This window comes from Octopus bimaculoides, chromosome 7 (genome assembly GCF_001194135.2).
Source record: "Octopus bimaculoides isolate UCB-OBI-ISO-001 chromosome 7, ASM119413v2, whole genome shotgun sequence".
Lineage (NCBI taxonomy): Eukaryota > Metazoa > Mollusca > Cephalopoda > Octopoda > Octopodidae > Octopus > Octopus bimaculoides.
The window spans coordinates 24,168,176-24,181,290 of NC_068987.1; the positions used below are offsets into that span (position 1 = coordinate 24,168,176).

At 34.6% G+C, this 13,115-nt stretch overlaps 2 protein-coding genes across 6 annotated transcripts in view; one reads left to right on the plus strand and one right to left on the minus strand.

Annotated features, from left to right (window-relative positions):
- LOC106881337 (zinc finger protein 429) overlaps positions 1-13,115 on the minus strand; it is a 45,082-nt gene that overhangs the window by 31,273 nt on the left and 694 nt on the right. The window contains exons 1-3 of one of the 4 annotated variants that reach the window (XR_008264575.1): positions 12,792-12,857; positions 11,507-11,610; positions 9,951-10,038 (exon numbers count right to left, since the gene is read on the minus strand). The gene's annotated coding sequence lies outside the window, so the exon portion shown is untranslated. Of the gene's footprint in view, positions 1-8,836; positions 10,039-11,506; positions 11,611-12,791; positions 12,858-13,115 lie in introns of those variants that run through there. The other 3 variants (XM_052969356.1, XR_008264574.1, XM_052969357.1) reach the window with 3 other exon arrangements.
- Positions 3,652-8,474, plus strand: LOC106881332 (zinc finger protein OZF-like). 2 transcript variants are annotated; one of them, XM_014931683.2, is made up of 2 exons: positions 3,652-4,155; positions 6,839-8,474. In XM_014931683.2, the coding sequence occupies exon 2, from the start codon at positions 7,260-7,262 to the stop codon at positions 8,472-8,474; it is 1,215 nt and encodes a 404-aa protein (XP_014787169.1). In that variant the 5' UTR covers positions 3,652-4,155; positions 6,839-7,259. The 2 variants fall into 2 exon arrangements, with proteins under 2 accessions (XP_014787169.1, XP_014787168.1); XM_014931682.2 differs by having other exon boundaries at positions 3,652-4,052.

Below are 13,115 nucleotides of genomic sequence, written 5' to 3' on the forward strand. Positions count from 1 at the left end.
ATTGTTCCATCAAAATTACCTGTTCTGTTCCAAACACCAGCTTTATAACAGCAAAATTATTCTATCAAATTCTTTCGTATATTTTTAAATTTTTTGAAATAGAAAGGCAGTATATTTTCACAGAAATATAGGAACAAAAGGGTTTAAAAAATAATTGCGGATGTAGAAGAGTGCTTGCCTTATTACCTCTGGTTTACCCAGTTACCATGCTGTTACCTACAAAATCCTCATGGTTACAGCTTAGTGGGAGGTCATGGTTCATGCACTCTCATTATTATTCTTTAGTGTCTTATATTCCCTCCATGTTTTTCAACAATTGAATACATGTTGATATAACTTATAAGATTTGTATTTGAACATCTGACATTATGAAATTGAACAGAATGCTTGCAAAACATTATTTATTGACAACAATGAACAATAAAATACAAAAGCAACATAAGTCACTTTCTCTTCAATTCATGGGAGTAAAGAACTGAGAATCCATGCACTCAGCCACAGAGAAATTGACTTTGTGGTGATGGTGAATCTTCACCATTCAAAGTTAAGGACTCAGTTATATAACCTACTGAATTAATGTGTAAGTGGCTGAGTATTCCACAGACATGAACCTTAGATGTAATTCTCAGTCAGAATCAGCAAGGCACAGTATTAACAAAGCTGTACATTCTAAATTACACGTACAATCCACCCAGTGGGTTTTTATAAATTTCTGTCTACCCAATTTCACTCAAAAAGTATGGGTCAATCCAAGGCTATAAAAAATGGCATTTGCCCAAGATGCCACCCAGTGGATCAAACCCAGGACCCAGTAGTTGCAAAGTGAACTTCTTAACCATTTGGTTACATTGCACCCAGAGCCACTACCATCCTCTAACTTCTGATTGTCCATTCTTTAGTATACTATAAATGCTGTTTAAATATAAGAGTGGTAGTTGATAATGAGCTGTGAATAATGGATGAAGCATAATGATGGCAGAAACACATGTCCTGCAATTCAATAACATCATTCATAGCCCAATATCTATAAAGGGAATTTCTCTCCAGTTTCTTTCCAGTTTCATGTTTGAATGCACAAATGTGTTAAATATGATGATATACACCTATCATCCATATAAATTGGTTTTGTTAAGAGAACTGAATGAAATATGCATAATTATATCAAATTAACAATATTTCATTGTTAGAAACTTGGCAAAGGATAGCTATAGTTAAATGTCTTTATTGTAAAGATCAAATTGACTGAGTCTTGAAGTTTTACCTATTGGTATGTTCATCTACTCAACTTGATTGTTGCAAAAAGTTTAAGTCTACTCTCAATATAGTCACACTATTAGTAAATGTTCTGTTATTATTCTTAAAAGTGCTTTAAAATAAATGACATTATTTTAACATTTAATTGTAAATTATATCAGTAGACATTGAACATACAAAACATGAAGATTGAGAGAAGGAATAGACTATACACATATCTCCATCACTTGCAATTTATGATGAAGGAATTCTAAAGTAGTGAGCTGGCAGAATCATTAGAATATCAGTAAAAATGCTTTGTGATATTTTAAAAATGTTCTGAGTTCAAATCCTACCAAGGCCCACTTAGCCTTTTACCCTTCTGAGGTCAATAAAAAATATAGTGTAAGTACTGTGGTCGATGGTACCAATAACCATTTTCCTTTAAAAATTGTTGACCTTATGCTTAAATTAGAAGCCATTATTAATAAGTTCTCCTAAATGGTGGATACAATGAATGCTTCCATGACAAGCTACTGACAAAGTAGATTTATTTTACTACAGGATAGAACCTGCTTTGATATCTTGTGAATTTCAGTTTATTATATCACTTTTTTAATGATTAGCTAAAGAAGCATGCTTTTTTCAATTGATTCTGTGAGTTTATATTTCAACATTGTACAATATTTTATATATTGTTATTATATTTTATTTCTCTCACTCAATTTGAAAATTATGGAATTGTAAGCAGTGATGTAGCATGGGAAAGGCCACAGAGGCAGTTTCCTGGATGCAAAATTTCAAAAGAAAAAAAAATGAAGTAATAAGAAATAAAAAATAGCACTCTCCCCAACAGTACTTGTTTTGCCACTGGTACTAGCAACACATACTATACCACTATTTGTAAACTAAGACTTTTGTAACTTCTCTGTTACTTTGACCACCTGCAAGTAAGTATAGTTTAAGAATAATCATAATATATTTAAATTATACTTAGTCTCTTCAGGTTTCCAGCATATGGTTAAATAATTGCCATCAACTTCTGTTTCATTTTGTTATGTGGGCACTTATATGAGAAATAGAAGCTAAATATCCCTCATAACACTCTTATCATGTTAAATAAAGATTTGAAAAAGATATTGTTCTGCTACATTTAAGATGGCATATTAGCACATGTAGCATCGAGGCTCACAGTTGGCCTACTTTAATTACCAAACATAAATATACAGCCAAATATTAAGTCCACCTCTTTGGTTAATCCAGTGCTAACAAAGAGCATGGTCTGTTATGAAGACCTATCAGCCTCTCTTTCGGTCATTTAAGAGTAGATGTGTGAAGGTAGAACTTTTATTATCTTTTACTATATCTTTCTCCCAAACAGTACAGTGATGAAACAAAACTACTATTTTTCTTATATTATCTGTCTTGACCCTTCCACAACCAGAGAAAGATCAAGAGGTCAACTTATTCACATTAATTTCTGAGCACAGAAGCGAGAAAATAATAGGTTTAAGATTTGCTTGATAATGTTGAGAAAAGTGGATTTGGTTACAACTCCACTTAGCTATAGTTACAGTATACTGTAGCTGTTTGCTATATCACACATCTTCCCAGATAATTTGCTGGAGGCAAAGGATCGATACTAGGAAAACTTACAGGAACGTTAACTATGTGAAAATTGAAAAACGTTTAAAATTGTGAATGAAAAGTATTAAGTTGTAGATAGATGTGATGCAAAGCCAAGAAAAACAGTGCATATCAGGAGACAGAATCTGAGGTGATGTATATGGAACAGGTATCTATTCAAGTGAGTCTGAATAGTTCAATATTGCTCTGTGTGTATTGTATGCAGATTGGCTTTGTCTTCAGGCAGCATTAAGTGAGTATGCACGTGATTCAGTAATGAGAACAGTGCAGCTGCAGACTTTCTGAGACAAGAAAGTGCATTCCCAATCCATGCTATAATTTTAAAATGAGCTGAGTAGGTACAGACATGGAAAAACAAGTCAATGAAGACACGTGCATGTGTGTAACTGAGTGTAGGCATGCACACATGTATGTATGAACGTTGTAGTGAAAAGATTAGATAATCCGCGAAAAATTAAGTAAATCTGCGAAAACTGCTAACATTCAAAAGAAAACATGCAGCCCTTGTTGAGAAAAGTGGATTTGGTTTCGAATAGGCTTTTCTATACTGTAGCTGTTCGCTACAGTTATGTTGTTCAAAAGTTGCAGGTAGCATAAATTAAATTGAAATAAACGTGCGCTTTGTTCTAATTGCGTCTAACAACACATTTACGATTCATAGCCTAAACATATCTGGAATTTTCGGCACTACTTAAACACAGACGTCCCAATGCATCTATGTAACGATATGAAGAGGAGGTAATTTAGTTTTACCAAAACTACTATTAAAAGTGTTAGGGTTATGTGAAGTCACAGTAGTTTTGGTAAAAGTATATTACCTCCCCGTTATATCGTTACGTAGATGCTTCGGCACCTCTGTATTTAAGTTGTACCGAATTTTCTCCTGCAATATTTTTTTAGGGGGAAAAAACAATGTTAATCATTGACTAATACTTATCTTTTTTTTTTCTTCACTGCCACAATTATTTTATAGTACACTTTCTAGTGTTTTCCACGGGAAAAAATGTTGACACTAACTTTTTTGTCGATAGTACGAAAGTACGGCTGATGATTTGATGCAGTGTATCAAATTTGGTCTTTCTTTTCTGTGTTATTGAAATTTATCCGATGGTCACGAAGAAAACATGATCGCTTCATCTCCCAGTATTATTGCACTAAATTATGAGAAAACAGTAAGTTATCTGACGTCAATAGCTAATCATTTGAATATTTTGTTTTAGTATTTCTCGTGTAAACATCTCTGTTGTAACAACCCACAATATGTACGCATTAACGGTGAGGAATTATTTACATCCTTATTTAATTTCTATTCAAATGTAAACGTTAGTGATATCCAATTTTGAAAACTATTTGCGGACACGAAGTATTCTAATTATAACAGATGACCAACTTTCTGACGTTATTTTGAAGGCTGATAAATTGCTTATCACTAAGACACCTGTCACCTCATTTTCTTCATCTTTACATCTGCTTTCTATGCAGGCATGGATCATACAGGTATAAGTGATCCAAGTTCTTGTTCAGAGTTAGTATCTACACAGATCAGAAGACCACATCTCATTCATATATTCAAGTCTTGAAATTGTTGTCCCAGTTGGACACCCTTCCCTAACACCTGCCACTTTACAGAAAGTATTTGACACATTGTATCATGGTTGTAGTTCTAGAACTGTCATGTCTTTGACATGATTGAGCAGTCCTCTCTACAGTACATTGCTTATTGATAAGGAGATTGAATAGAAATATATATCTGGGTTGCATGATGGGTTACCAGTAAAGATGAGTGGTGGTAAGAGAGAGCAAGTAATGGATAGTGATAAAGGTAGACAATGGTTAGTGCAAGTGGTAGATGTCAATAAAGAGTGGCATGAGGGTAAGAGAAAGAGAGTGTGAAAGTGCAATGTGTAGCAATGAATCAAAATTTAACAACGATGTACACATTATTAATCCTGATGGGATCAATAATCATCTCTAGATATGGGTTTAATTTGTCCAATCATTGACCTTGATTTACTGTTCCAACTACCAGTATATTAAATAGATAGTCCATCTTGCTGCATTTAAGGGCGCTTTCATTTGATCAAGATTACTTTATAAAAGAATGTACAGCTAACTTTTTCTAGATACCTTTTTTTGTCCATCTTGAAAGAGTATTTTTAAATAAAAATGTTTATACATATAGGCGCAGGAGTGGCTGTGTGGTAAGTAGCTTGCTTACCAACCACATGGTTCCAGGTTCAGTCCCACTGCGTGGCACCTTGGGCAAGTGTCTTCTACTATAGCCTTGGGCCGGCCAAAGCCTTGTGAGTGGATTTGGTAGACAGAAACTGAAAGAAGCCCGTCGTATATATGTATATGTATATATATATGTGTGTTTGTGTGTCTGTGCTTGTCGCCCCAACATCACTTGACAACCGATGCTGGTGTGTTTACGTCCCCGTAACTTAGCAGTTCGGCAAAAGAGACCGATAGAATAAGTACTAGGCTTCCAAAGAATAAGTCCTGGGGTCGATTTGCTCGACTAAAGGCAGTGTCCCTGCATGGCCACAGTCAAATGACTGAAACAAGTAAAAGAGTAAAAGAGAGAGTATACAAAAGGGATTAGTGGTCAATGAGAAATTGAGGGTATGAAAGACAAGATGGTCGTCTATCTGTGGTTCAGGACTGTCCCACATTATAAGGGTGAGTTTTGGGTGGAAAGCATAGAGGGAAGAAAACATGAAAGAGGGGAAAATAGATGGGAGTGGTAGAAGTTCTTCCTCCAAGGGTGACTATTATATTACTTTCTCCACTACCACTCTCTTACAACTTATTCTCTTTATACTTCACTCTGTCTCATCACCTTGTCTAAAATCATCATATTCTCTCCTATTCTCCTTCAATTATTGGGGCTTCTTCAGGCCCTCTAATCTAGCAAGTTGCAGGGCAGCCTCACTTGTGGTGATGCTATGGAAAAAAAAAAACACCCAACACATTCTGTTAAGGGGTTGGCATTAGGAAGGGCATTTAATTATCAAAGCCATGTTTTAGTGCCTCCTTATCTCAGTGAAATGTTGAACATTATTAAGGATCCCTAACATAAGTCAGAAATGACTAAGCCCTATTTCATCACACCAATCTGTATGAAATATAGGACATATATTAAGGGTATTTAAGATGATTTAATGATTATTTCAGAAACCCCTTTATTTCTTTAAATTGTCTTCAGTTGTGTCAAACTCTTGATAAATCAATAAGTTTCTCTCAGCTAAATAATTAGTTCATATCAATCAGTAAATTAATTACTCTTCTTTGTAACTATGTTTCAGTATTAACTCTCATTATTACTTTATTTTCTCACACTGTTGCTACTGAAGCTAGGACCATACAACCTACAACCTGAGAACTATTGGAAGGGGTAGACCTAGGAAAGCATGGGGCAAAGTGGTGAGAAGGGATCTTCAGACGTTGAGCCTCACAGGAGATGACAAGGGACTGAGACTTCTGGCACTTTACTGTGCTTGAGGAGACACAGCAAGTTAAGTAAAATCATGGCTGTCCTTGCATTCAGGCATGACCCCTACATCCCTTTTCAGCCGAGTAATCCTAATCTGGTGGGCTCATGGGTGCTGGTGTCACATAAAAAGTACCCATGCTGGTGCCAGGTAAAAGTGTCTATGCCAGTTTTGCATAAAGGTACCCAGTACACTTTGTAAAGTGGTTGGTGTTAGAAAGGGCGTCCAGCCATAGAAACCATGTTAAAACAGACATGGAATCAGGGCAGCTCTTCAGCCGGCCAGTTCCTGTCAAACTGTCCTACCCATGCCAGCATGGAAAACGCATGTTAAATGATGATGTCAATTGTTCATACTTCTGTATATATTTCTATTCTTCTTTGTTATGCAGTATTTTTGACAGATTGCCTCCTTTTTAGTAAGCTTTATGTTTACTTTTCATTGTCCTATATTCTTTATTCCAGGTTTTGTGGTGACATTGAAATGGTAATTGTAGACTCAAGATATATCAAGAAATATGTTAGATTTTGAAAACAGAAAATTGATATTATCAAAAAGCCAGAGAAATGTAAATTAAGGTTATAAACAGGTTACAGCATAGACAAGACAACTGTTTTGGTATGTGTGTATTTGGATGAATCTTGGGAAATAGAGTCAGTTTACTTTCTGGCTTTTAACTCCAAGATTGAACTCTAGGCGAAAAAAAGCTGTCCTAATACAATATCTTGAAATTGTTTCCTGTAACAAAAGAATTTACAGGCTTCATCAAGCATCACTTTTTGCCTCAAGAAAAAAAAATAACATTGTTACTTCAGTGTTTATTTGGAAGTATCAGAAAAATTAATCAAATTTTAAAAAATTTTCTTGCAAAATATAAAGAAATTTATGGAGGTGAAACTTTATGTGAATCAGGTTTGTGATCAAACACAGCCTGAATCTAATGACATATCTCATCAAATATGTGTAGATCCACAGAAGAAATCATATCTCTTAAACATCAATAAGAAAACATTCACACAATCAAATGCCATATTGAAACAAAAGATGCTTCAGAAATGTTGGAAGAGGAAATATGTTTACAGTAAAACAATTGCTAAACTCTCTAAGAGTACTTTAACAAGTCAGAAAGTTTGTAAATGCTCAGTATGTGGTAAAATATTCTCTCAAAATTGTCACATGACTAAACACAAGTGTATACAGAGAAGCAAGAAAAAACACCATTGTGATATCTGTGGCAGAACCTTCTCTGAGAGCAGTACTTTGACTAATCATAAACGTATTCATACTGGTGAAAAGCCATACCACTGTGATATTTGCAGTAGAACATTCACTCAGTATGGTCATTTGAGTAGACATAAATATACTCACTCAGGTGAGAAACCATATAACTGTGATATCTGTGGGAAATCATTCTCTCAGAGTGATAAATTAGCTATTCACAAACGTATTCACACAGGTGAAAAACCCTATCAGTGTGGTATTTGTGCTAAAACATTTTCTCGAAGTTCTGATTTGAATAGGCACAAGTACATTCACACAAATGAGAAGCCATACAGCTGTGATGTCTGTGGGAAAACCTTCTCTGGGAGAAGTAATATGACTAACCACCAACGTACTCACACAGGTGAGAAACCATACTACTGTGAAATCTGTGGAAAAACATTCTCTAGTAAATTATCTACACACAAACGAATCCATACAGGTGAAAAACCATACAACTGTGATATATGTGGAAAAAAATTCTCTCAGAATGGTCATTTAACTCAGCATTTACGTGTTCACACAGGTGAGAAACCATACCACTGTGATATTTGTGGTAAAACATTTTCTCAAAGTAGTCATTTAACACTTCATGTACGTGGTCACACAGGCGAGAAACCATATAGTTGTGATATTTGTGGTAAAACATTTTATGATAATCAGAGTTTAACTCGTCATATACCTGTTCACACAGGTGAAAAACCATATCATTGTGATAGCTGTGATAAAAGTTTCTCTAAGAAAAAGATTTTGACTAATCACAAGCAAAAAACACATAAAAAGCAAACCATAAAACAAGAGAATAAGTTGGAAGAATTTGTACAAATTATTACTTCATGAAGTATAAGACATTTTATACAATAGAACTATTGAAAGTGGAGGAAGGTAGACAAGAGTCGTATGTTCATTCAACCATAACATTTTTCTTCCAGAACTTTCTTCAACACAGTACTGGAACTGAATGTAAATTTACATATGTTTATGTAACTAGCTTACAGAGGCTTTATGTAAATAATAAAGTTATAATGTTTTATAATCAAACTTTATATAAACCTCTTCATTGATTCAATTTGGTTTAAAATTAATATCTGATCTGATTACACTGACATCTGTCACTATTTTGATGTTAAACAGTTGATAATTGTGACAGTTACTTTTGCCTCTGTGGATTAAAATTCCAATAATCTTGAAAAGCCATTTCATTAGCTCTTTCAGCCAAATATAAGTTTGTGATTTTGGAAGAAGAGTGATTAATTATAAAATTAATTTAAATAGATTCTTTGTAGGTTATTTTGTTCAAATTGTCAAATATATTTCAAAAAACATAAATGAATGATATTTGGAATAGAGCAATGACTTGAAGAAGATGACAGGGAAGTAGAAATCTGATTCAATGGAATTAGTAGCATCTGTTTAGACATAATTATAGCATAGTCACTTGTTTACTCAGACCCTTGGCTCCTCCTAGGGCATAATAATCTCTTTCCATCTACTCTTGTCCTGGGATTTCATCTCCAGTTTCCCCCCAGTTCCATCTTGATCTTCTCACTCTTCTTCAGGTTATATTGCTAGAAGTTCCTTGGGCTTCCTTTTATCCTTGGAGTTACACTTTAATGATTGCCTAGCAACATTGTATTAAACCACTTTGAAGAGTTATCCAATCCAGTGCCACTTTCTTCATAAAATAGGGGGTTTGCTTCCACAAGACTATGTTTCTGATTCACTTGCTTTGAGGACATGACAGCAATATCTTTGTGTGAGGCATTTTCATCTTTGTGTCCACTGTAAAGCTCTAAATCATCTGTTGAAAGTCTTTCTTGTCCTGCTTGAAGCCATCATGTTTCACTCAACCTGAGTATGGCAAGGTTGCATCTCTTGCACTGGCCAAGCATTTGTGCTGTTTTGCCTCTTTCATATGTTGTGATGTTCTGTGAAACAGTTGTGACTTTGCTCATGGCTGTCAGGAAAGGTATCGGCTGTGCAACATCCTTTCAGCTTGAGCTGCAATGCTTCATTCTCTCTTTGCAAGATCCATCTGATCCCCAAGTCTGTGAAACCAGCTTTTGATTCTTCTCTGACATTTCTGTAGTGAGTGTAGGTTTTTTTTTTTTTATGGTGAGGCTGTTAACCCCACACTAAACCTCTAGCCTAGAGGACTGGGGACTACCTTTTGGTCTGGATTTTATCCTTTGACCCTTCTAGTATGATTAAATCTACCAGGAAGTGAAAACTCCCTGCTAGTATAACTCTCAAGGTCATATAAGTGCAAAAACGTACCTAACACAGTAAGGTGACAGTCCATGCGGGTGTATGGGATAGCATCTTGTTAAAAAATGACATGCTACAAGCTGGTGATTAACTTTATACTCAGAGCAGGATCCAAACCAAGCAGTTAGCACCATAACTGAAATAGTTTTATGAAGTGAGAAACATGTTGAAAGGAGCAGAAAGATAAGGGTAACATAAGAGACTACCTAGAGATTAAACTGGATAAATGTCACACATACTATGCTAATAGAATAAAAATAACTGTTTTACATCAATAGAATGTCATGGGTGAAGTGTAAAACAGAAATCCAAGTGGACCACAATAAATGTTCTTGTGAGAAAATTGATTTGATTTTAGTTCTTTCAATTACCTAAATTTTATTTAAAGATCTCATCTATTACGAAAATATGGCTGATGATTTGATACATCAATTAGTTTAGTTTTAAAACGTCAATTCTTTCTTATGGAAGTTTTCCAAATGATTATGTCTTGTAATATCTACACCATTTGAGTGTGAATAGTATAGGATGAATGTAGTTGTAATGCAATCAGTTGAGGCTCTAGCTGGAGTGAACAATACAGAGATGGTTTGTAAATCAGTTGACATAGCAGGAAAAGTTTACAACTTCTTCAAAAATTGTTATGTTAAGATCATGAGGTTTTGGTTTGATGTGCTTCAGATAAATTGTGTGCTAAAAAAGTCCTAATGAACTGAAATTACCCCTCAAAATTTGAGAATCTCAGGAGGAGGAAGTAAAAGATTCAAATCAAGCTTTTTTTTGTGTGTGTGTGCGCTTAGTCATACAAGATTGAGTTTGTAGAACAAAAATTCGAAAAAAAAATCTGAAAATACCAAAATCTAAAATTGTTACAATTGGTGGAATAGTGTGCTTCTATCAGAACTCCTTCAACAAAGAAAGTAGTAAGTTAATTTATCATTGGTATATTGTTAAGTATGTTTCAGTATTTGTAGTGTACAGGACTGGCCCAGCACTACACATTACATAAACAAGATGACTGAGGGTCCCAGAAAAAATATAACATTTTTGGGGATGGCAACACCAGGCTCCAATTAGATTGGAGCCGGGTGTTGCCATCCGGTTTCACCAGTCCTCAGTCAAATCGTCCAACCCATGCTAGCATGGAAAGCGGACGTTAAACGATGATGATGTATTGATAGATCACCTTTTTTCTAGCCAGAACCCCTAATATCCATATGTCAATGAATAATTGCCATAGTTGTATGAACAATGCTTTGGCAGTGTCTCAAAATTGAATCATCACCAGTTAAACTAGAGATACAATGGTGTATGGTATTTTTTATATTCTATGGCTTTTGTCTGTATTCAATAAACCACCATAACTAGGAGGAGGAGTTGCTCATTGAGGGATTAACTTAACATGTATACCCTGACATCAGTACTGTTGTAGCAACTGTCAGATGGTAAACAAATCAGTTGAGGTGCAAAACTCTAATTAAGGCAAAGTATTTTACTACACCTCCAAAAATATTTATATAAAATCCACTAAGCTTCAATAGGAGGAAATTGCCGGATAAACCTTTATATTTACATACACACAGAAAGACATCAAAGTTAAAAACCTTAGGTATTCAGAAGAGTGCAGCAAAAAAAGTAAACTCAGATTCATCACCCTTGATAAATGTTTCAACAGCCATCGCATATTGGACACCAATCACGGTGGTAACTAGAAAAAGAAAAAAAATTGGTAAAACATTAACTTCATGAAGACATCATTACCACCTGCTTAATTTTACTAGCGCCACACCAAAAGCTGTGTATAATATGGGAGGTTTTTCTGTCACAACCTGCATATCAGGTTGCACTCCAAAATGACTAAGTTGAAATGCGATCCAGGTAACAAAGAAAGAATATCAGTGGAGAATATTTTGACAAGGTGGCAATAATAAATACTTCAGTGTCAACAGTAGTTATAAATAATTATTAAAACTGAACCTGGAACATAGTTTCACAATTCATTTAACTGATTAGCTTTTGGTTTGACTCCACTTTTCTTTACATTTCCACCTCATACTCATCTTTTGTTTTACTCACATCTACAATAGCTACTCATGTAGCTTCTATAGTCATTTGAATTTTTAGAAATAGCAACTAAATTCCCCTTAGCAAATTGTAAATATCTCTTAGGCAATAGATTTAATTTCTAGTTTGTGTTTAAACATTTCTTGCCACATGACCACCACACAGAAGAGGCCAAGAAAGAGTGTCAGAGTTGTAAGTGCTACCTTTTGAGGGGAAAAATGAATGAAGTAACTAGTTTTTTTAATGTTATACATAGTCATGTAATTCTTTATGCTCAACAAGGAATTGCAGGAATACTGAAACTGAGTATTGCTTTTCAGTAAGATCTCACCACTAGAGCACCAGTGATCATTTGTCTTAATATATATATATATATTTCGTTTTGGGATTTGGTTTGCAAGATTTTTTATGTGATTTCGTGTGTTGAAGCATATTCTGTTGTGTCTGGGGAGAGTCATTTTCTTATTGTGCCTTAAAATTTAACACACTGACCGTTAAAATTTCCACTTATTTCTTATTTTTACTTTCCTAATATGTGTATCTATCTATCTCTATATATATAGAGAGAGAGAGAAAGTAATAACGACGAAGGGTTTTAAAAAGCATAAAAATAATTGAAAATGAAACAAAATTGAAGGCAAAACACTAAAAACTATTGAAAGTGGGTAGAAATAAACACTACGTGGTAGTGAGTATAGCTGTTTGGTGTGCTATAACCCTGGAAATATTCATTTTTTAAAGAAGGTATTCATTTAACAAATTCCAGAAGGAAGAGGTTTAAATCGTCCTCATAAGTATTTAAAAAAAAACATAATTGTAGCCTACATCATGAAAACGTATGAGAAACGAAACCGAGTCGTGTGAATTATTGGAACTCTTATCACCTCAATCCTTTCGAAAACAATTTTGCAACAAATTCGGATATAATCGTAATCTATACCGTATTTATGGAACATTTCATTAAAAAAAAAATCTATTTTTTAGAAAAGTTATGACGAAACAAAGTCGATAGAAGGGGACACGGTTGTGTATTTACGCTATTCCTAGCTAGCTTTGTGTTTCCTGCATTCATTCAATGTTAAACGAAGCAGGTCTTTATAAACATACAGTCGATTAAAAAAAAACCTGGTCAATAGAAATTTCCCTGAT